Below are 24,698 nucleotides of genomic sequence, written 5' to 3'. Positions count from 1 at the left end.
GGGCATTGACTCTGTCACCGGCCCCTCCAAACCTGCAGAGACTGGGGCACTGACTCTGTCACCGGCCCCTCCAAACCTGCAGGGACTGGGGCACTGACTCTGTCACTGGCCCCTCCAAACCTGCAGGGACTGGGGCACTGACTCTGTCACCGGACCCTCCAAACCCACAGAGACTGGGGCACTGACTCTGTCACCGGCCCCTCCAAACCCGCAGAGACTGGGGCACTGACTCTGTCACAGGCCCCTCCAAACCTGCAGAGACTGGGGCACTGACTCTGTCACCGGCCCCTCCAAACCTGCAGAGACTGGGGCACTGACTCTGTCACCGGCCCCTCCAAACCTGCAGAGACTGGGGCACTGACTCTGTCACCGGCCCCTCCAAACCTGCAGGGACTGGGGCACTGACTCTGTCACTGGCCCCTCCAAACCTGCAGAGACTGGGGCACTGACTCTGTCACCGGCCCCTCCAAACCTGCAGGGACTGAGGCACTGACTCTGTCACAGGCCCCTCCAAACCTGCAGAGACTGGGGCACTGACTCTGTCACCGGCCCCTCCAAACCTGCAGAGACTGAGGCACTGACTCTGTCACCGGCCCCTCCAAACCCGCAGAGACTGGGGCAGTGACTCTGTCACCGGCCCCTCCAAACCTGCAGAGACTGGGGCACTGACTCTGTCACCGGCCCCTCCAAACCTGCAGAGACTGGGGCACTGACTCTGTCACCGGCCCCTCCAAACCTGCAGGGACTGAGGCACTGACTCTGTCACAGGCCCCTCCAAACCTGCAGAGACTGGGGCACTGACTCTGTCACCGGCCCCTCCAAACCCGCAGGGACTGGGGCACTGACTCTGTCACCGGCCCCTCCAAACCTGCAGAGACTGGGGCACTGACTCTGTCACCGGTCCCTCCAAACCTGCAGAGACTGAGGCACTGACTCTGTCACCGGCCCCTCCAAACCTGCAGAGACTGGGGCACTGACTCTGTCACTGGCCCCTCCAAACCCGCAGGGACTGGGGCACTGACTCTGTCACCGGCCCCTCCAAACCTGCAGAGACTGGGGCACTGACTCTGTCACCGGCCCCTCCAAACCTGCAGAGACTGGGGCACTGACTCTGTCACCGGCCCCTCCAAACCCGCAGAGACTGGGGCACTGACTCTGTCACCGGCCCCTCCAAACCCGCAGAGACTGGGGCACTGACTCTGTCACCGGCCCCTCCAAACCCGCAGAGACTGGGGCACTGACTCTGTCACCGGCCCCTCCAAACCCGCAGAGACTGGGGCACTGACTCTGTCACCGGCCCCTCCAAACCTGCAGAGACTGGGGCACTGACTCTGTCACCGGCCCCTCCAAACCCGCAGAGACTGGGGCACTGACTCTGTCACCGGCCCCTCCAAACCCGCAGAGACTGGGGCACTGACTCTGTCACCGGCCCCTCCAAACCCGCAGAGACTGGGGCACTGACTCTGTCACCGGCCCCTCCAAACCTGCAGGGACTGGGGCACTGACTCTGTCACCGGCCCCTCCAAACCTGCAGAGACTGGGGCACTGACTCTGTCACCGGCCCCTCCAAACCTGCAGAGACTGGGGCACTGACTCTGTCACAGGCCCCTCCAAACCCGCAGGGACTGGGGCACTGACTCTGTCACCGGCCCCTCCAAACCTGCAGAGACTGGGGCACTGACTCTGTCACAGGCCCCTCCAAACCTGCAGAGACTGGGGCACTGACTCTGTCACAGGCCCCTCCAAACCCGCAGAGACTGGGGCACTGACTCTGTCACCGGCCCCTCCAAACCTGCAGAGACTGGGGCACTGACTCTGTCACCGGCCCCTCCAAACCTGCAGGGACTGGGGCACTGACTCTGTCACCGGCCCCTCCAAACCTGCAGAGACTGGGGCATTGACTCTGTCACCGGCCCCTCCAAACCTGCAGAGACTGGGGCACTGACTCTGTCACCGGCCCCTCCAAACCTGCAGGGACTGGGGCACTGACTCTGTCACTGGCCCCTCCAAACCTGCAGGGACTGGGGCACTGACTCTGTCACCGGACCCTCCAAACCCGCAGAGACTGGGGCACTGACTCTGTCACCGGCCCCTCCAAACCTGCAGAGACTGGGGCACTGACTCTGTCACAGGCCCCTCCAAACCTGCAGAGACTGGGGCACTGACTCTGTCACCGGCCCCTCCAAACCTGCAGAGACTGGGGCACTGACTCTGTCACCGGCCCCTCCAAACCTGCAGAGACTGGGGCACTGACTCTGTCACTGGCCCCTCCAAACCTGCAGAGACTGGGGCACTGACTCTGTCACCGGCCCCTCCAAACCTGCAGAGACTGGGGCACTGACTCTGTCACCGGCCCCTCCAAACCTGCAGGGACTGGGGCACTGACTCTGTCACAGGCCCCTCCAAACCTGCAGAGACTGGGGCACTGACTCTGTCACCGGCCCCTCCAAACCTGCAGAGACTGGGGCACTGACTCTGTCACCGGCCCCTCCAAACCTGCAGGGACTGAGGCACTGACTCTGTCACAGGCCCCTCCAAACCTGCAGAGACTGGGGCACTGACTCTGTCACCGGCCCCTCCAAACCCGCAGGGACTGGGGCACTGACTCTGTCACCGGCCCCTCCAAACCTGCAGAGACTGGGGCACTGACTCTGTCACCGGCCCCTCCAAACCTGCAGAGACTGGGGCACTGACTCTGTCACAGGTCCCTCCAAACCCGCAGGGACTGGGGCACTGACTCTGTCACCGGCCCCTCCAAACCTGCAGGGACTGGGGCACTGACTCTGTCACCGGCCCCTCCAAACCTGCAGAGACTGGGGCACTGACTCTGTCACTGGCCCCTCCAAACCTGCAGGGACTGGGGCACTGACTCTGTCACCGGCCCCTCCAAACCCGCAGAGACTGGGGCACTGACTCTGTCACAGGTCCCTCCAAACCTGCAGGGACTGGGGCACTGACTCTGTCACCGGCCCCTCCAAACCTGCAGAGACTGGGGCACTGACTCTGTCACTGGCCCCTCCAAACCTGCAGGGACTGGGGCACTGACTCTGTCACCGGCCCCTCCAAACCCGCAGAGACTGGGGCACTGACTCTGTCACAGGTCCCTCCAAACCTGCAGGGACTGGGGCACTGACTCTGTCACCGGCCCCTCCAAACCCGCAGAGACTGGGGCACTGACTCTGTCACCGGCCCCTCCAAACCCGCAGAGACTGGGGCACTGACTCTGTCACCGGCCCCTCCAAACCCGCAGAGACTGGGGCACTGACTCTGTCACCGGCCCCTCCAAACCCGCAGAGACTGGGGCACTGACTCTGTCACCGGCCCCTCCAAACCCGCAGAGACTGGGGCACTGACTCTGTCACCGGCCCCTCCAAACCCGCAGAGACTGGGGCACTGACTCTGTCACCGGCCCCTCCAAACCTGCAGAGACTGGGGCACTGACTCTGTCACCGGCCGCTCCAAACCTGCAGACACTGGGGCACTGACTCTGTCACCGGCCCCATCAAACCTGCAGAGACTGGGGCACTGACTCTGTCACCGGCCCCTCCAAACCTGCAGAGACTGGGGCACTGACTCTGTCACTGGCCCCTCCAAGCCTGCAGGGACTGGGGCACTGACTCTGCCACCGGCCCCTCCAAACCTGCAGAGACTGGGGCACTGACTCTGTCACCGGCCCCATCAAACCTGCAGAGACTGGGGCACTGACTCTGTCACCGGCCCCTCCAAACCTGCAGAGACTGGGGCACTGACTCTGTCACCGGCCCCTCCAAACCCGCAGAGACTGGGGCACTGACTCTGTCACAGGCCCCTCCAAACCCGCAGAGACTGGGGCACTGACTCTGTCACCGGCCCCTCCAAACCCGCAGAGACTGGGGCACTGACTCTGTCACCGGCCCCTCCAAACCCGCAGAGACTGGGGCACTGACTCTGTCACCGGCCCCTCCAAACCTGCAGAGACTGGGGCACTGACTCTGTCACCGGCCCCTCCAAACCTGCAGAGACTGGGGCACTGACTCTGTCACCGGCCCCTCCAAACCTGCAGAGACTGGGGCACTGACTCTGTCACCGGCCCCTCCAAACCTGCAGAGACTGGGGCACTGACTCTGTCACTGGCCCCTCCAAACCTGCAGGGACTGGGGCACTGACTCTGTCACCGGCCCCTCCAAACCCGCAGGGACTGGGGCACTGACTCTGTCACCGGCCCCTCCAAACCTGCAGAGACTGGGGCACTGACTCTGTCACCGGCCCCTCCAAACCTGCAGAGACTGGGGCACTGACTCTGTCACCGGCCCCTCCAAACCTGCAGAGACTGGGGCACTGACTCTGTCACCGGCCCCTCCAAACCCGCAGAGACTGGGGCACTGACTCTGTCACAGGCCCCTCCAAACCTGCAGGGACTGGGGCACTGACTCTGTCACCGGCCCCTCCAAACCTGCAGAGACTGGGGCACTGACTCTGTCACTGGCCCCTCCAAACCTGCAGAGACTGGGGCACTGACTCTGTCACCGGCCCCTCCAAACCCGCAGAGACTGGGGCACTGACTCTGTCACCGGCCCCTCCAAACCTGCAGAGACTGGGGCACTGACTCTGTCACAGGCCCCTCCAAACCTGCAGAGACTGGGGCACTAACTCTGTCACTGGCCCCTCCAAACCTGCAGAGACTGGGGCACTGACTCTGTCACAGGCCCCTCCAAACCTGCAGGGACTGAGGCACTGACTCTGTCACCGGCCCCTCCAAACCTGCAGGGACTGAGGCACTGACTCTGTCACCGGCCCCTCCAAACCTGCAGAGACTGAGGCACTGACTCTGTCACAGGCCCCTCCAAACCCGCAGAGACTGGGGCACTGACTCTGTCACAGGCCCCATCAAACCTGCAGAGACTGGGGCACTGACTCTGTCACAGGCCCCTCCAAACCTGCAGGGACTGGGGCACTGACTCTGTCACAGGCCCCTCCAAATCCGCAGAGACTGGGGCACTGACTCTGTCACCGGCCCCTCCAAACCTGCAGGGACTGGGGCACTGACTCTGTCACCGGCCCCTCCAAACCTGCAGAGACTGGGGCACTGACTCTGTCACAGGCCCCTCCAACAGGCACACAAAGCGGTGCCACCCGGTCACCTGGACAGCAGCCAATGCAGGCACTGTGGCCTCACTGGGGACAATATTTGCCACTGATTTCCCGATCTCTGTAATCTCCTCCAATCCTACAACCCTCCGAGATCGCTGCGCTCCTCCAATTCTGGCCTCTTGTCCATCTCCCACTTGCTTCGCTCCACCATTGGCGGCCGTGCCTTCAGCCGCCTGGGCCCTAATCTCTGGAATTCCCTCCCTAACCCTCTCCACCTCTCTCTCCTCCTTTAAGACTCTCCTTAAAACCGACCTCTTAGACCAAGCTTTTGGTCACCTGACCTAATATCTCCTTATGTGGCTCGGTGTCAAATTTTTGTTTGATAATCGCTCCTGTGAAGTGCCTTGGGATGTTTTAGTACGTTAAAGGCGCTGTATAAATACAAGTTGTTGTTGTTGTTTTGCCGGTGATTTATCAAAGATTCCGTGTTATTTTGAATATTTGATTTTGTGCGGTATTTACACTTGCTTGGCCCTGGACCATTGCATTGTGTCAAACATCTGCTTCGGGTCAGTGAGAGGTCATTGGCCTCAGTGGAACTGCAGCCTTTAATGGGGAATACATTCATTGATTATTGAATGCTCTGATTATGTATCTTCTGCTTAATTACTTTTACTTTCCTGGCCACTGAAAATGAGCTAATTTTCAATCCAGCACCAACAACAACCCAAGGAACTGGACCGTCAAAACCACCGACTAACCCTCCCGGGCCTGGGCCAACCAGCAATGGGCCGTCAACTCCATCAAAGGTCCCTCCTGGACCCCCAGAACCCACAACAGCAAAGCCCCCCGGACCCGAGAGTGGGCCTCCTACAGGTAGGACAATGAGGCCTTGTCATACAACCATCTGCCCACCTAACTCATAGAATCAGAGAAAGTTACAGCACAGGAGGAGGCCATTCGGCCCATTGTGTCCGTACCGGCCGACAAAGAGCTCTCCAGCCTAATCCCACTGTCCAGCTCCTGGTCCGTAGCCCTGTAGGTTACGGCACTTCGAGTGCACATCCAAGTACTGTTTAAATGTGATGAGAGTTTCTGCCTCGACCACCCTTTCAGGCAGTGAGTTCCAAACCCCCACCACCCTCTGGGTGAATTTGTTCCCCCTCATATCCCCTCTAATCCTTCTACCAATTACTTTAAATCTGTGCCCCCTGGTTATTGACCCTTCTGCTAAGGGAAATAGGTCCTTCCTATCCACTCTATCAAGGCCCCTCATAATTTTATACACCTCCATCAGGTCTCCCCTCAGCCTCCTCTGTTCCAAAGAAAACAACCCCAGCCTATCCAATCTTCCTCATAGCTAAAATTCCGCAGCCCTGGCAACATCCTCGTAAATCTCCTCTGCACCCTCTCTAGTGCAATCACATCCTTCCTGTAATGTGGTGACCAGAACTGCACGCAGTACTCTAGCTGTGGCCTAACTAGTGTTTTATACAGTTGAAGCATAACCCCCCTGCTCTTATATTCTAGGCCTTGACTAATAAAGGCAAGTATCCCGTATGCCTTCTTAACCACCTTATCTACCTGTCCTGCTACCTTCAGGGATCGGTGGACATGCACTCCAAGGTCCCTCTGATCCTCTGCACTTCAGTGTCCTACCATTTAATGTGTATTCCTTGCCTTGTTAGCCCTCCCCAAATGCATTACCTCACACTTCTCCGGATTGAATTCCATTTGTCACTGTTCTGCCCACCTGACCAGTCCATTGATGCCTTCCTGCAGTCTGCAGCTTTCATCTTCATTATCAACCACACGGCCAATTTTTGTATCATCTGCAAACTTCTTAATCATACTTCCTACATTCAAGTCTAGATCATTGATATATACCACAAAAAGCAAAGGACCCAGTACTGAGCCCTGCGGAACCCCACTGGAAACAGCCTTCCAGTCACAAAACACCCGTCGACCATTACCCTTTGTTTCCTGCCTCTGAGCCAATTTTGGATCCAACTTGCTACTTTGCCTTGGAGCCCATGGGCTTTTATTTTCATGTCTCTCCAATAGTCACAGAGAAACCGACCACCAAACCTTATCTCAGTAGATCAACAATTACAACTACCCCTGGGCCTCCAGGACCAGTAACAACTCAAGCCAGCAAACCGCCTGATGGACCAGGAACTGGGCCAATGACAAGTATACCACCTGGTCTCACACCAGGCCAACTCTCCCACCGTCACAGCCGTGGGAATCCTATCATTGTTTTAATTCATTCATGGGATGTGGGTGTCGCTGGCAAGGCCAGCATTTATTGCCCATCCCTAATTGTCCTAGAGAAGGTGGTGGTGAGCCGCCTTCTTGAACTGCTGCAGTCCGTGTGGTGATCGTTTTCATGGAAGTGAGTGTCTCGCTGGACCACTTCACTGGGCAATTAAGAGCCAACCAGGTTGGTGTGGGACTGGAGTCACATATAGGCCCAGACCAGGCCAGGGCGGCAGGTTTCCTTCCCTCAAGGACATTAGTGAACCAGATGGGTTTGTCCAACAATCCAGAAATTTCATGGTCACTTTTACTGAATTCAAATTCTGAAACTGCCCTGGTGGGATTTGAACTCACGACCTGGCAGATTATTAGATCAGGGCTCGGGATTACTCGTGCTTTGTTTTGTGCTAAACTGTAACCTATAATTGAGCGTTTGATACTGAAAACAGCAAAGTGATTGATTTACGGGACTCGTAGTGAAGCCCCTGTGGGAGAGGCTCGGGGACCTCGCGGCTGGCTGGTGTGTGGCACAGGGAGATCAAGAAGGAGCAGGAAAGGAAGGGGGGTAGGAAAGGGGGCAGCGCGTGAGCACAGTGAGGCCGTATGATCGGTGCATCACGGGCAGTCCGAGCCTGGATCTCCGACGGGTGCCCCAGCTGGGTAAAGCTCCATGACAAGAGCACAGACTCATAAACTCAGCCCTCAGAGCGACAAGTGACAACCTCTGTCAGCCCCAGAAGGTCCCTGATGCGGCCGACGCTGCCCTCCTGCATTGACCCTCTCCCCCAACCCACCCCGGCTAGAGTTTACTGGGTCAACAGGAGGGGTCAGCAGGAGGGCACCTCATTTCATGGAGCAGGCGGGCGGGAGCGTCATTTCGGGCACATCTCCCGTGCCCGCGGAATCTCGTACACCCATCCACCCGTTGTTGGGGAGTGGGGTGGGGGGGGCGGCGAAGGGGGAGTGCTGAGCATTCCCCTGCTCTGATTGGCCCCCTGAGAAAAGCATTACCCATTTAGGTGGCTGGGGGGGATGGAGAGGTCTATGCCATGCCCGAACCCCACCATTGGAGCACACATGCACCTTTGTGCCTTACCTTATTGGGCACACTGCCCGCCAACATTACACTGGGTCCCCTTTCCGTGACCTGGAACCCCCAGATTAGGGGGTCCCTTCGCCCGCTCATCATGCACCTCGTAAAGGGGTGGATTGGAAGTTTCGGCCCTTTAAAGGCAGTTCAGATAATCCTGCAAATGGCGGAGACCCGATTCTCCGCTGTTTCTGTGGGTGTTCCTCCAGACCCCCTGCCAGAGTTACAGTGAGAGTCGGGCAGACTCCCTGAGGGATTTCACGACCAACGTCCATTATAAATTATTGACTATTATCCATATTTTACTGTGACAATTAACTCGTTTTTTTAATCCAGCGCCAACCACCGTGACAGCAACAACCCAAGGAACTGGGCCAGCAAAACCACCGACTAAACCTGCAGAGACTGGGGCACTGACTCTGTCACAGGCCCCTCCAAACCTGCAGAGACTGGGGCACTGACTCTGTCACCGGCCCCTCCAAACCTGCAGAGACTGGGGCACTGACTCTGTCACCGGCCCCATCAAACCTGCAGGGACTGGGGCACTGACTCTGTCACAGACCCCATCAAACCTGCAGGGACTGGGGCACTGACTCTGTCACCAGCCCCTCCAAACCTGCAGAGACTGGGGCACTGACTCTGTCACCGGCCCCTCCAAACCTGCAGAGACTGGGGCACTGACTCTGTCACCGGCCCCTCCAAACCTGCAGAGACTGGGGCACTGACTCTGTCACCGGCCCCTCCAAACCTGCAGGGACTGGGGCACTGACTCTGTCACCGGCCCCTCCAAACCTGCAGAGACTGGGGCACTGACTCTGTCACCGGCCACTCCAAACCTGCAGGGACTGGGGCACTGACTCTGTCACCGGCCCCTCCAAACCTGCAGAGACTGGGGCACTGACTCTGTCACCGGCCACTCCAAACCTGCAGGGACTGGGGCACTGACTCTGTCACCGGCCCCATCAAACCTGCAGAGACTGGGGCACTGACTCTGTCACCGGCCCCTCCAAACCTGCAGAGACTGGGGCATTGACTCTGTCACCGGCCCCTCCAAACCTGCAGAGACTGGGGCACTGACTCCGTCACAGGCCCCTCCAAACCTGCAGAGACTGGGGCACTGACTCTGTCACCGGTCCCTCCAAACCCGCAGAGACTGGGGCACTGACTCTGTCACAGGCCCCTCCAAACCTGCAGAGACTGGGGCACTGACTCTGTCACTGGCCCCTCCAAACCTGCAGAGACTGGGGCACTGACTCTGTCACCGGCCCCTCCAAACCCGCAGAGACTGGGGCACTGACTCTGTCACCGGCCCCTCCAAACCTGCAGAGACTGGGGCACTGACTCTGTCACCGGCCCCTCCAAACCTGCAGAGACTGGGGCACTGACTCTGTCACCGGCCCCTCCAAACCTGCAGAGACTGAGGCACTGACTCTGTCACAGGCCCCTCCAAACCCGCAGGGACTGGGGCACTGACTCTGTCACTGGCCCCTCCAAACCTGCAGAGACTGGGGCACTGACTCTGTCACAGGCCCCTCCAAACCTGCAGGGACTGGGGCACTGACTCTGTCACAGGCCCCTCCAAACCGGCAGAGACTGGGGCACTGACTCTGTCACCGGCCCCTCCAAACCGGCAGAGACTGGGGCACTGACTCTGTCACCGGCCCCTCCAAACCTGCAGAGACTGGGGCACTGACTCTGTCACCGGCCCCATCAAACCTGCAGAGACTGGGGCACTGACTCTGTCACAGGCCCCTCCAAACCTGCAGAGACTGGGGCACTGACTCTGTCACTGGCCCCTCCAAACCGGCAGAGACTGGGGCACTGACTCTGTCACAGGCCCCTCCAAACCTGCAGAGACTGGGGCACTGACTCTCTCACAGGCCCCTCCAAACCGGCAGAGACTGGGGCACTGACTCTGTCACCGGCCCCTCCAAACCGGCAGAGACTGGGGCACTGACTCTGTCACAGGCCCCTCCAAACCTGCAGAGACTGGGGCACTGACTCTGTCACTGGCCCCTCCAAACCTGCAGGGACTGGGGCACTGACTCTGTCACAGACCCCTCCAAACCTGCAGAGACTGGGGCACTGACTCTGTCACCGGCCCCTCCAAACCCGCAGAGACTGGGGCACTGACTCTGTCACCGGCCCCTCCAAACCCGCAGAGACTGGGGCACTGACTCTGTCACCGGCCCCTCCAAACCTGCAGAGACTGGGGCACTGACTCTGTCACTGGCCCCTCCAAACCCGCAGAGACTGAGGCACTGACTCTGTCACCGGCCCCTCCAAACCCGCAGAGACTGGGGCACTGACTCTGTCACCGGCCCCTCCAAACCTGCAGAGACTGGGGCACTGACTCTGTCACTGGCCCCTCCAAACCCGCAGAGACTGAGGCACTGACTCTGTCACTGGCCCCTCCAAACCCGCAGAGACTGGGGCACTGACTCTGTCACAGGTCCCTCCAAACCTGCAGAGACTGGGGCATTGACTCTGTCACCGGCCCCTCCAAACCCGCAGAGACTGGGGCACTGACTCTGTCACCGGCCCCATCAAACCTGCAGAGACTGGGGCACTGACTCTGTCACAGGCCCCTCCAAACCCGCAGAGACTGAGGCACTGACTCTGTCACAGGCCCCTCCAAACCCGCAGAGACTGGGGCACTGACTCTGTCACCGGCCCCTCCAAACCCGCAGAGACTGGGGCACTGACTCTGTCACCGGCCCCTCCAAACCTGCAGAGACTGGGGCACTGACTCTGTCACTGGCCCCTCCAAACCTGCAGAGACTGGGGCACTGACTCTGTCACAGGCCCCTCCAAACCTGCAGGGACTGGGGCACTGACTCTGTCACAGGCCCCTCCAAACCTGCAGAGACTGGGGCACTGACTCTGTCACAGGCCCCTCCAAACCTGCAGAGACTGGGGCACTGACTCTCTCACAGGCCCCTCCAAACCGGCAGAGACTGGGGCACTGACTCTGTCACCGGCCCCTCCAAACCGGCAGAGACTGGGGCACTGACTCTGTCACCGGCCCCTCCAAACCTGCAGAGACTGGGGCACTGACTCTGTCACCGGCCCCATCAAACCTGCAGAGACTGGGGCACTGACTCTGTCACAGGCCCCTCCAAACCTGCAGAGACTGGGGCACTGACTCTGTCACTGGCCCCTCCAAACCCGCAGAGACTGAGGCACTGACTCTGTCACCGGCCCCTCCAAACCCGCAGAGACTGGGGCACTGACTCTGTCACCGGCCCCATCAAACCTGCAGAGACTGGGGCACTGACTCTGTCACAGGCCCCTCCAAACCCGCAGAGACTGAGGCACTGACTCTGTCACAGGCCCCTCCAAACCCGCAGAGACTGGGGCACTGACTCTGTCACCGGCCCCTCCAAACCCGCAGAGACTGGGGCACTGACTCTGTCACCGTCCCCTCCAAACCTGCAGAGACTGGGGCACTGACTCTGTCACAGACCCCTCCAAACCTGCAGAGACTGAGGCACTGACTCTGTCACAGACCCCTCCAAACCCGCAGAGACTGGGGCACTGACTCTGTCACCGGCCCCTCCAAACCGGCAGAGACTGGGGCACTGACTCTGTCACCGGCCCCTCCAAACCTGCAGAGACTGGGGCACTGACTCTGTCACAGGCCCCTCCAAACCTGCAGAGACTGGGGCACTGACTCTGTCACCGGCCCCTCCAAACCTGCAGAGACTGGGGCACTGACTCTGTCACAGGCCCCTCCAAACCTGCAGAGACTGGGGCACTGACTCTGTCACAGGCCCCTCCAAACCTGCAGAGACTGGGGCACTGACTCTGTCACCGGCCCCTCCAAACCTGCAGAGACTGGGGCACTGACTCTGTCACAGACCCCTCCAAACCTGCAGGGACTGGGGCACTGACTCTGTCACAGGCCCCTCCAAACCTGCAGAGACTGGGGCACTGACTCTGTCACAGGCCCCTCCAAACCTGCAGAGACTGGGGCACTGACTCTCTCACAGGCCCCTCCAAACCGGCAGAGACTGGGGCACTGACTCTGTCACCGGCCCCTCCAAACCGGCAGAGACTGGGGCACTGACTCTGTCACCGGCCCCTCCAAACCTGCAGAGACTGGGGCACTGACTCTGTCACCGGCCCCATCAAACCTGCAGAGACTGGGGCACTGACTCTGTCACAGGCCCCTCCAAACCTGCAGAGACTGGGGCACTGACTCTGTCACTGGCCCCTCCAAACCCGCAGAGACTGAGGCACTGACTCTGTCACCGGCCCCTCCAAACCCGCAGAGACTGGGGCACTGACTCTGTCACCGGCCCCATCAAACCTGCAGAGACTGGGGCACTGACTCTGTCACAGGCCCCTCCAAACCCGCAGAGACTGAGGCACTGACTCTGTCACAGGCCCCTCCAAACCCGCAGAGACTGGGGCACTGACTCTGTCACCGGCCCCTCCAAACCCGCAGAGACTGGGGCACTGACTCTGTCACCGTCCCCTCCAAACCTGCAGAGACTGGGGCACTGACTCTGTCACAGACCCCTCCAAACCTGCAGAGACTGAGGCACTGACTCTGTCACAGACCCCTCCAAACCCGCAGAGACTGGGGCACTGACTCTGTCACCGGCCCCTCCAAACCGGCAGAGACTGGGGCACTGACTCTGTCACCGGCCCCTCCAAACCTGCAGAGACTGGGGCACTGACTCTGTCACAGGCCCCTCCAAACCTGCAGAGACTGGGGCACTGACTCTGTCACCGGCCCCTCCAAACCTGCAGAGACTGGGGCACTGACTCTGTCACAGGCCCCTCCAAACCTGCAGAGACTGGGGCACTGACTCTGTCACAGGCCCCTCCAAACCTGCAGAGACTGGGGCACTGACTCTGTCACCGGCCCCTCCAAACCTGCAGAGACTGGGGCACTGACTCTGTCACAGACCCCTCCAAACCTGCAGAGACTGGGGCACTGACTCTGTCACAGACCCCTCCAAACCTGCAGGGACTGGGGCACTGACTCTGTCACCGGCCCCTCCAAACCTGCAGAGACTGGGGCACTGACTCTGTCACAGACCCCTCCAAACCTGCAGAGACTGGGGCACTGACTCTGTCACAGACCCCTCCAAACCTGCAGAGACTGGGGCACTGACTCTGTCACAGGCCCCTCCAAACCTGCAGAGACTGGGGCACTGACTCTGTCACAGGCCCCTCCAAACCCGCAGAGACTGGGGCACTGACTCTGTCAAAGGCCCCTCCAAACCTGCAGAGACTGGGGCACTGACTCTGTCACAGGCCCCTCCAAACCCGCAGGGACTGGGGCACTGACTCTGTCACAGGCCCCTCCAAACCTGCAGAGACTGGGGCATTGACCCTGTCACAGGCCCCTCCAACAGGCACACAAAGCGGTGCCACCCGGTCACCTGGACAGCAGCCAATGCAGGCACTGTGGCCTCACTGGGGACAATATTTGCCGCTGATTTCCCGATCTCTGTAATCTCCTCCAATCCTACAATCCTCCGAGATCGCTGCGCTCCTCCAATTCTGGCCTCTTGTCCATCACCCACTTGCTTTTCTCCACCATTGGCGGCCGTGCCTTCAGCCGCCTGGGCCCTAATCTCTGGGATTCCCTCCCTAACCCTCTCCACCTCGCTCTCCTCCTTTAAGACGCTCCTTAAAACTGACCTCATTGACCAAGCTTTTGGTCACCTGACCTAATATCTCCTTATGTGGCTCGGTGTCAATTTTTGTTTGATAATCGCTCCTGTGAAGCGCCTTGGGATGTTTTAGTACGTTAAAGGCGCTGTATAAATACAAGTTGTTGTTGTTGTTTTGCCGGTGATTTATCAAAGATTCCGTGTTATTTTGAATATTTGATTTTGTGCGGTATTTACACTTGCTTGGCCCTGGACCATTGCATTGTGTCAAACATCTGCTTCGGATCAGTGAGAGGTCATTGATCTCAGTGGAACTGCAGCCTTTAATGGGGAATACATTCATTGATTATTGAATGCTCTGATTATTTATCTTCTGCTTAATTACTTTTACTTTCCTGGCCACTGAAAATGAGCTAATTTTTAATCCAGCACCAACAACAACCCAAGGAACTGGACCGTCAAAACCACCGACTAACCCTCCCGGGCCTGGGCCAACCAGCAATGGGCCGTCGACTCCATCAAAGGTCCCTCCTGGACCCCCAGAACCCACAACAGCAAAGCCCCCCGGACCCGAGAGTGGGCCTCCTACAGGTAGGACAATGAGGCCTTGTCATACAACCATCTGCCCACCTAACTCTCCAATAGTCACAGGGAATCCGACCACCAAACCTCAGCTCAGTCCATCAATAGGTACAACTACCCCTCAGCCTCCAGGGCCAATAACAACTCCAGCCAGAAAACCGCCCGATGGACCAGGTACTGGGCCAACGACAAGTATACCACCTGGTCTCACACCAGGCCAACTCTCCCACCGTCACAACCGTGGGAATCCTATCTGTAAATATCACAACAGAGAGTGATTCACTGGCCCCTTCTGTTAAACCCGATGCAAGTTCTAAAATTGGTAACTTGACATGAAGGCCAGTCCTCATTCACTACAAGATCTTGCTGTGGTCTCGTTTAACAGAGATCAGCTCAAAGCAGCAAAGTCATCTTTGCAACAACAACTTGCATTTATATAGCTCCTTTAATGTAGAGGAATGTCACAAGTAACAGGAAATGACGCCAAACCAGGAGGGGAGAGAGTAAAAGGGGTGACCCAAAGGGTTGTGGGAGGTGGAGAGATTTAAGGAAGGATTTCCCAAGAGTAAGACTGAGGCATCTGTAGACCGAGATAGGGTGCGACAAGGCCATGGAGAGACTTTAAAGACTAAGGTACGGATTTTATAGCTAATGTCTCGGGAAGCCACTGGAGATGATGATTGTTAAATGTTAATTTTAAATCGGAAATTGATCGATTTTTGTTAACCAAAGGTATTAAGGGATATGGGCCAAAGGCGGGTGGATGGAGTTAGGTCGCAGATCAGCCATGATCTCATTGAATGGCGGAACAGGCACGAGGGGCTGAATGGCCTCCTCCTGGTCCGGTGTTCCTAGGTTGGTGATGATTGGAGCACGGAATGATTTGCCACAGGAAGGGGTTGAGGCAGAGAACATTGCATTGCTGGTCATCTTCCAAAATTCTATAGACTCTGGAACAGTTCCCATGGATTGGAGGGTAGCTAATGCAACCCCACTATTCAAAAAAGGTGGTAGAGAGAAAACGGGGAATTATAGACCGGTAAGCCTGACATCAGTAGTGGGGAAAATGCTAGAGTCCATTATAAAAGATGTAATAGCAGAGCACTTGGAAAACAGTGACAGGATCGGGCAAAGTCAACATGGATTTACAAAAGGTAAATCGTGCTTGACTAATCTACTGGAACTTTTTGCGGATGTGACTGGTAGAATAGATAAGGGAGAACCAGTGGATGTGGTGTATTTGGACTTTCAGAAGGCTTTCGATAAGGTCCTGATTAAGAGATTAGCGTGCAAAGTGAAAGCACATGGGATTGGGGGCAAGGTACAGACTTGGATAGAGAACTGGTTGGCAGACAGGAAGCAAAGAGTTGGAATAAACGGGTCTTTTTCAGAGTGGCAGGCAGTGACTAGTGGGGTACCGCAGGGATCGGTCCTAGGACCCCAGCTATTCACAATATATATTAATGATCTAGACGAGGGAACTAGATGTAATATCTCCAAGTTTGCAGACGACACAAAGCTGGGTGGGCGTGTGTGCTGTGCGGAGGATGCCGAGAAACTCCAGTATAATTTGGACAGGTTGGGTGATTGGGCAGAAACATGGCAGATGCAGTATAATGTGGATAAATGCGAGGTCATCCACGTTGGTGGCAAAAACAGGAAGGCAGATTATTATCTGAACGGCAATAAATTGGGAAAAGGGGAAGTGCAAAGAGACTTGAGTGTCCTTGTGCACCAGTCGCTGAAGGTAAGCATGCAGGTGCAGCAGGCAGTTAAGAAGGCAAATGGTAAGCGTTTGCTAGTGCTCTGGTGGAGGGTTTAAACTAAAATGGCAGGGGGTTGGGAACCTGAGCGGGGAAACAGAGGAAAGGGAAACAAGGATAAAAGCAAAAGACGGGAAAGAGAAAAACAAAAGTGACAGGCAGAGAAATCAAGGCCTAGACATTCAATTGTTAGTGTTAAGTCTGTGTGTTTCAGTTGTATTAAGATTAATTACTGACACAGACTACAAGAATAAAGTTCAACAGGTCTTTACTAGTTGGAGGTCAGGACTATACTAAATACAATATCACTACACAGTACTTATATACCGGTGGTCACCACCGGTATTACGTATACAGCAGCCAGAGAAAGTAGTACATCTCTTAAGGTGGAACAGGCTTAAGTTCTCTTAAGGTGGAACAAGTTACATACACCACAATCCTCCCTTTTTAGCTTAACAGTCATATCCCCATTTAACATAACATCATAACATATATACATATATAACTTCAGGTATAAACAGTTCAAAGGTTCAGTCTCTCAGGAGGCCTTCTGATTCGGTTTGGATAACGCCTTTCAGTGGTCTCTGATTCTTGTTGCTGAGGTGACTCTTCTTGCTGGTTTCCTATGTATTGGACGTCATCATCAGGTACAGTCCCTGCCGAGGTAGATGCTTCAGGTTCATTAACGTCTTCCACAGTTGTCTCTGTTGCAACCATGGGTCCGACCCTTGCTCTTGATTCTACCAGTTGATCCGCATGACGCCTTATCACATTGTTACCAATATCTACTGTCTATATCAGAGGTCCTTGTCTGGCCCGAATTGTTCCGGACTGCCATCTTTCATTTCCATAGCCCCTTGCCAACACTGGTTGTCCTACGTCGAAACTTCGAGTGGACTTGTTATTAATATGCCGGAACTGTTTGTTTTCCACTTCCCTCCGCACATTTGGTTTTAACAAGTCCAACCTGGACTGCAACCTCCTGTTATAAAACATCATGGCAGGACTTTGGTTAGTCACTGCATGAGCGGCGTTTCGATATGCCATTAGGAAATTGTCCACCTTGTGTTGTAACGGAATCTGATCATCGTTCATGGCCTTTATTGTCTTTTTGAATGTTTGGACAAATCTCTCGGCCAACCCGTTTGTCGCCGGATGATATGGGGCAGAGGTATAATGTTTCACCCCATTCTTCTTTAAGAATTTTTGGAATTCTTCCAACACGAACTGTGGTCCGTTGTCCGAACATATCTGTTCTGGCAATCCGTTCCTTGCGAATATTGTTCTTAACACCGCAATTGTCTTTTCTGAAGTAGTGGTATTCATCTTGATCACCTCTGGCCATTTGGAATGTGCGTCCACCGCAATTAGGAACATGGAGTCCATGAATGGACCAGCAAAGTCAATATGTACGCGTTGCCATGGGGCTGAAGGCCATTCCCATGGGTGTAGCGGTGCGATCGGAGGTGCATTTTGCACTTTTTGGCACCCAGTGCAGCTTTTTGTCAACTCCTCTATCTGTTGGGCAATGCCCAGCCACCATACATAAGCCCTAGCAAGACTTTTCATCTTAACTCCCCCCAGATGACCTTCATGCAGTTCCTTTAGAACTCTTTCCCGTAACTTGGGAGGAATAATCACTCTTGTCCCGTACATCAAAGTACCATGGCAGACGGACAGCTGGTCTCGCCTTGCCGAGAATGCCGGTAACAGAGGATCACCATGTGTTGGCCATCCCTTCACTGTCACCTCGTAAACTCGGGACAGTGTCGGGTCGTTCCTGGTTTCTCTTTCAATACTTGCATTGGTGACTGGTAAACACTCGATGATGGTCGAATGAAATAACTCAACAGGGTCAACTTTCGTCGTCTCTTCTGCTTCAGGTAGTGGCAGGCGCGACAGCCCATCAGCATTGCCATGCTGCTTTGTACCTTTGAATTCTATTTGATATTGATGTGCCCCTAGGAAAAGGGACCATCTCTGGAGTCGCTGTGCTGTCATCACCGAAACACCCTTCTTAGGGTTAAAAATGGATACCAACGGCTGATGGTCTGTCAGAAGTGTGAATTTTTGGCCCTGCAGGTAATGATTAAACTTCTTCACTCCCCATACAAGGCTGAGAGCCTCCCTATCGATCTGCGCATAGTTGCGCTCAGCGGAGGTCAATGATCTGGATGCAAACGCGACTGGCCTTTCCGTGCCATTTGGCAACTTGTGTGAGAGTACTGCCCCAATACCATATGGAGAAGCATCACAAGCCAACCGAATAGGCAGTGTCGGGTTGAAGTGAGCCAACACTTCCTCTGAGGTGATCAATTCTTTGCTTTTGCGAAATGCCTTCTTACAGTTTTTGCTCCATTCCCATGGTACCCCCTTCTGTAAAAGAGCGTTCAGCGGGTGCAGTACCGTGGATAGATTCGGTAGAAACTTATGGTAATAGTTAATCAATCCCAGAAACGACCTCAACTCAGAGACATTATCCGGAGCGGGAGCCTTTACAACTGCCTCTACCTTGTCAGGAGACTTATGAAGCCCCTCCCGGTCAATGACATGACCACAGTACGAGATCCGCTTCTGAAAGAACTCACATTTCTGCTGATTACCTCTAAGTCCATACTCTTTCAGTCTGTTGAGCACCAGTTCCAAGTTTGCGAGGTGTTCTTCATCACCATCACCTGTAATCAGAATATCGTCCAGGTAACATTGTGTGCCTGGAATTCCCTGTAATACCTGCTCCATGGCCCTCTGCCAAATTGCCGGAGCCGATGCCACTCCAAAAACCAGCCTATTATACCGGTACAAACCTCTATGCGTGTTGATCGTGAGGTACTGGCGTGACTCTTCATCAACCTCCATCTGCAAGTACGCCTGCGCCAGGTTTATCTTGGTGAAGTGTTTCCCGCCAGACAACGAAGCAAAAATATCCTCAATCCGCGGAAGTGGATACTGCACCGTGTGAAGCACCGGATTAACGGTGATCTTGAAATCTCCACAGATGCGAACCTTCCCTGGTTCTCCTGGCTTGTTGCTCGAAGGATGTTTCATAACGGGAACAATGGGCGTAGCCCACTCGCTCCAATCTACATAGATACATAGATACATAGAAGATAGGAGCAGGAGTAGGCCATTCGGCCCTTCGTGCCTGCTCCGCCATTTAATGAGATCATGGCTGATCCTTTAATTCAGTATCCCGTCCCCGCCTTCTCTCCGTAACCCTTAACCCCTTTTGCCCGTAGAAATATATCTAATTCCCTCTTAAATATATTTAATGAGCTGGCGTACACTGCCCTCTGTGGCAATGAGTTCCACAGGTTCACCACTCTCTGAGTGAAGAAATTCCCCCTCATCTCTGTCCTAAATGGTTTAGCCCTTATCCTTAAATTATGTCCTCTAGTTCTGTTCTCACCCGCCAAGGGAAACATTCCTTCTGCATCCAGTCTGTCTAGACCTGTCAGAATTTTATACACTTCTATGAGGTCCCCTCTCAATCTTCTAAACTCCAGTGTGTACATCCCTAAACTACATACTGAACGTTCTAGCGCTTCCAGTTCCGCTTCTACAGTAGGTCGTATTGCATAGGGTACCGGTCTGGCTTTGAAAAATTTTGGTTGTGCATGTTCATCAATCTTGATGTTTGCTGTAATTCCTTTCAGTGTTCCCAGTCCTTGCTGGAACACCTCTTTAGCATCATCCAATATTTTGGACAATCGTTTAGGTTTGACATCTGTTTCCCCGGAATCTACCGTTAGTGCTTTTAAGGAGTGCCAGTCCATATTCATTTTCCTAATCCACTCCTGTCCCAGTAGTGGTGGACCTCCTTCAGGTAGCACATATAAGTCCATTACTTGGCTTTCTTCGCCCTTGTGGACCACTTTTACCTCTATCTTTCCGATGGGGTACACTCTTTGCCCCGTGTATGTTTTCAATATAATCTCCGTATCCCGTAGGGGAATATGTTGGAATAACCTTTTGTAATCTTTCTTATTCATGACCGTCAATGTCGATCCAGTGTCCAATTCCATCTTTACTTGGACTCCTGCTATCTGAAGAGTGACCCAAATTGTTTGGAGATCTGCATCCTTACCAACGTTGTGTATTCTTAAGCTACCCAGTTCATTACTGCTAGCATCTCAATCTGACTTCTGTTCGTTCGAACTGGTCTTTGTCACCTTGTGCACCTTTATGTATTTTCCTTGCGGTGACTTTTTGTTGCTGGTCTTCTTTCCTGACCGGCATACTTTAGCTATGTGGCCAAGCCTGCCACATGTTCTGCATTCTTGGTTTTTAAACCAACACTGGTTCTGATCGTGTGTTGTCTTTCCACAACGATAACATTTTACAGTACTCAAACCCAATTTATTTGTACTGTGTTCCAGTGACCGTAGCTGCATTACTGCCGTGCCTCTCGCTGCGGCTTCGTGTGCTGCTGCCATAGTGACCGCTTTCTCAAGGGTCAGCTCATTCTCCTCGAGCAGTCACTTTTGTGTATCTTCTTTTAATAATCCACACACAAATTTATCTCTTAGCACGTCTGTTAGTCCCGTTCCAAACTGACAGTACTTTGCTAGCTTACGCAATTCCATTAAATATTCAGCATTGCTTTCATCCTTCAGCTGCCTTCTGCTGTAAAATTTAAATCATTCCGCTAGCATCAGCGGCGTGGGGTTTAGATGATTTTTCAGGACAGTAACAATCTCCTCGAACGTCTTATCCGCCGGTTCATCTGGTGATAAAAGGTGTTTCAATTGCCCATATGTCTTCGCACCCATTAAGTTCAATAACGTTAGTGCTTTCTCTGCATCTGGGATTTTATTTGCTTTACAATAATTTTGTATACGTTCTACATACATGGCCCAATCTTCGATGTCGCCATCAAAGGTATCAATGTTCCCATGTTTAGGCATCGTTGCAATTTATTTTATCCCAAGATGGCGGCTTCCCGCTCTTGTCTTCGTCCTCCGCCTACAAAATGGCGGTTTTCCCGCGCTTGCCGGTCTTCACCCACTGGCTGCAATGGCGTTTGGCGTGCCGCTGCTGCTCCCCTTTCCCAGCGGTTAGTAACTCCCCCGACGCTGTCTCCGCTTCACCGCGGCTTCCTCGGGCATTCGCGCTTCCCCGGTGTCGCGCCTCGCAGCCCTTCTTGCAGCCCGGTTATTAGCAGCGGCTGCGTTCGCCTTCACCGCAGCTCTCGCGCCTTCAGTTGCCCCAGACGCTGCGCCTTTTTGGCCCGAAAGCGGCTCGGCCCTTATCACCAGCCGCGATCGATGTCCCCGCGCTGCGTCTTTCGGCCCGAATGCAGCCCGGCCCTTATCTCCGGTCGCGATCGATCTCACCGCCCTTATTCCTCCGTCTTCCTCCCCCCGTCTGTACAGCCAACGCGGCCGACTTTCTGCTCGCGTCGCTGACCGGCTAACCCACTACCGAGGTAGAAAGAAGATAGCTGACTGCCGCTGATGGAGGCTTCGAGTTCAGGATGTCTTCTGCACTCCGGGTTCTCGATGCCTGCCGCGCGACGTGTCTTCCAGCAGGTTGATGAGGGTGGATGCCTCTCTTCGACGCCCGTTCTGTGGACGAAGCCACCGTGGATATAAACTGCCGCAGGGTAAGAATCGGACTCGTCGCCACTGTTAAGTCTGTGTGTTCCAGTTGTATTAAGATTAATTACTGACACAGACTACAAGAATAAAGTTCAACAGGTCTTTACTATTTGGAGGTCAGGACTATACTAAATACAATATCACTACACAGTACCTATATACCGGTGGTCACCACCGGTATTACGTATACAGCAGCCAGAGAAAGTAGTACATCTCTTAAGGTGGAACAGGCTTAAGTTCTCTTAAGGTGGAACAGGTTACATACACCACAGTTAGCGCGAGCCGCTAGCGCCTTAGGAGGAGGAGAAGTGGGGCGCTACGCGGCTAGCGCCCGGGCGCGGTGCGATCTGCGCCTCTCGCGAACTTCACTCAAGATTTAGCGGCGGCGCAAAACCGCAGCGCCCGCTCAGCTGCGCGCGCAGATCCTGACGTCATTTCATGGTGCAACGCCCTTGGTGCGCCCCGAACTGGAACTTCAGTGGCGCCGCCCTTCTGTGCGCCTGCCGCCCCCAGCGACTGGTAGAGGGGAACGGTTCCCAGTCGCTGCGGGGCGCGGGGGGCGCTATTTAAAGGGGACTCCTCCTGCATTATAAGTTGCAGCCATTTTGTGGCAATCCTTCTTTGTGAGAGACGGGTATTTGGAGAGAGACAAAGGGAGAGAGCTTTCTGGTTTGACTCAGCGCTCGCACAGGTACTTCTGGCTTCAGGCTAGAGCTTTGCACTTGGATTTAACTTTCAGTGCCATAGCCTTGAGTCGCCACATATAATGGGGGCTGCAATGGGTGGAAACGTTGGCTTACTGCATTGCATTCAAAGGGCTCAGAGACGCCGTGAGAGAGTGCCAGTCATGGCCAGATGGAGAAGGGCCAACAGGCGTCGGCAGAGGAGGCCTTACCCACCCAGGGTATACCGCCAGCAGTTCTCATATCTGAACATGTCTGAGGAGCAGTGTGTTCGGAGGCTGCGATTCAGAAGGGAGGTGGTCACTGAGATCTGCCACCTGCTTCGCAGAGATCTGCAGCCACAGCTGAGGAGCAGGACGTCTCTGTCCGTGGCAGTGAAGGTGGCTCTCAACTTCTATGCCACCGGCTCCTTCCAATCCGCTACTGGGGACATTGCCAACACCTCCCAGTTCACAGTACATTGCTGCATCCGCCAGGTGACCAATGCCCTTTTCAGAAGGAGACGTCAGTACATCTCCTTCCCCATGACCCTGGACAAGCAGCAAGAGCATGCAATGGGATTTGCAGGAATAGCGGGCTTCCCCATGGTCCAGGGCGCCATTGACTGCATGCATGTGGCCTTGCGGGCACCTCTAGAGAATGCCGAGGATTACCGCAACCGGAAGGGCTACCATTCGCTCAACGTCCAGTTGGTGTGTGACCACAGGCAGCTCATACTAGCTGTCAATGCCCGCTTTCCAGGCAGCAGCCACGATGCCTTCATCCTGCGCCAGACTTCTGTGGCAGACATTTTCGAAGCCCAGGCTCACCCACGAGGATGGCTTCTCGGGGACAAAGGCTATCCTTTGTGCACCTGGCTGATGACCCCGCTCCGTGCGCCCAGCACCCCTGCAGAAGAGCGATACAATGACAGCCATCAAGCTACCAGGAACATCATTGAGCACACAATCGGTGCAAGACGGGAGGGAGGCATAAACTGCAAGTGCCGTCCGTCGGCGGCTTATTGCAACTCGGTTCTAGGCCCCCTCTCAGGGAATTGCTTGTGCCAATGAAAGAAGATGAATGGAGCCGCTCCGCAAGCCCTCAGCCGGTCAAGGCAACAAATAGTTCAAAATGCAAACATGGACAATGTGATTAAAGAAAATTTTTTACTGTGCAAACTCTGTGCCCTTCCCGCATGACAAACTAATTCAGAGAAACCCCCCAAAAAACAGTCAGAGACATAACTGGCTCTCACAACCTTCAGAAAATGAAAAGAACAGTTAAACAAAAATGACCACGATCCTCGGCCTTCATATAAAAAACAAACACAACAGTCTCGGCCTTCATAAAAAACAAACACAACAGTCTCGGCCTTCATAAAAAACAAACACAACAGTCTCGGCCTTCATAAAAAACAAACACAACAGTCTCGGCCTTCATATATAAAAAAAACCTTCTCGGCCTTCATATATAAAAAAAACATTTGGCCACACCTTCTACTTTTTCCCCTGCGAGGGTGATCCGCCTCGCTTCCGCGAGTGGCCCCTTCCGCCCTGCAGCTCCTCCTCAATGGGAGCCCAGTGGCTGCAGCAAGGCTGGGGGAAGGCTGCTGAGGGTCAGATGGTGAGATGGCAGATGCCCTTGGGGGACGGCCTGGACCAGCTCTGGGCCTGGAGGGCCCGGCTGCTGACTGATCCAACTCTGCTTGGGCGGCAGCAGTCTGTCCTACGGGTGGTGGCAGCTGCAGTGGAGGAGTGACAGTGTTGGCTGCAGGAATGCTGCCAACCTGACAGAGCACAGGCACTCCCTGGTTGGCTGATACACTGGCACTCGCACGGGCCAGCACTGCAGCATACGCAGCAATCTGCTGAAGCACAGACTGCTGGGCTGCTGCGGCGCGGCGAGGGCCCCGGCGATGCCTGGCCGATCCAGCGAGGGTGGCAGCAGTTAGTGCCCGTGTGGCCCTGATCTGTGTCTGCATCAGACCCTATCGTGGTTCCGGGAGGGAGGGGCAGGGGTGAGGGCAGAAGTGCGGGAGATAG

At 55.2% G+C, this 24,698-nt stretch overlaps 1 protein-coding gene across 1 annotated transcript in view; it reads left to right on the top strand.

Moving 5' to 3' along the window:
* The window catches only part of LOC147107216 (uncharacterized), a 123,766-nt gene that overhangs the window by 48,972 nt on the left and 50,096 nt on the right, over window positions 1–24,698 (top strand). The window contains exons 3-4 of the mRNA XM_086008421.1: window positions 5,785–5,946; window positions 14,479–14,640. Of these exons, the coding sequence (XP_085864547.1) occupies window positions 5,785–5,946; window positions 14,479–14,640 (324 nt within the window). The remainder of the gene's footprint in view (window positions 1–5,784; window positions 5,947–14,478; window positions 14,641–24,698) is intronic.

Source organism: Somniosus microcephalus, chromosome 15 (assembly GCF_052327205.1).
Source record: "Somniosus microcephalus isolate GS21.2 chromosome 15, FLI_Smic_1.0, whole genome shotgun sequence".
Taxonomy (NCBI): domain Eukaryota; kingdom Metazoa; phylum Chordata; class Chondrichthyes; order Squaliformes; family Somniosidae; genus Somniosus; species Somniosus microcephalus.
Note: the sequence above shows the minus strand (reverse complement) of the source record. Positions and strands in the feature narration are given on the sequence as shown.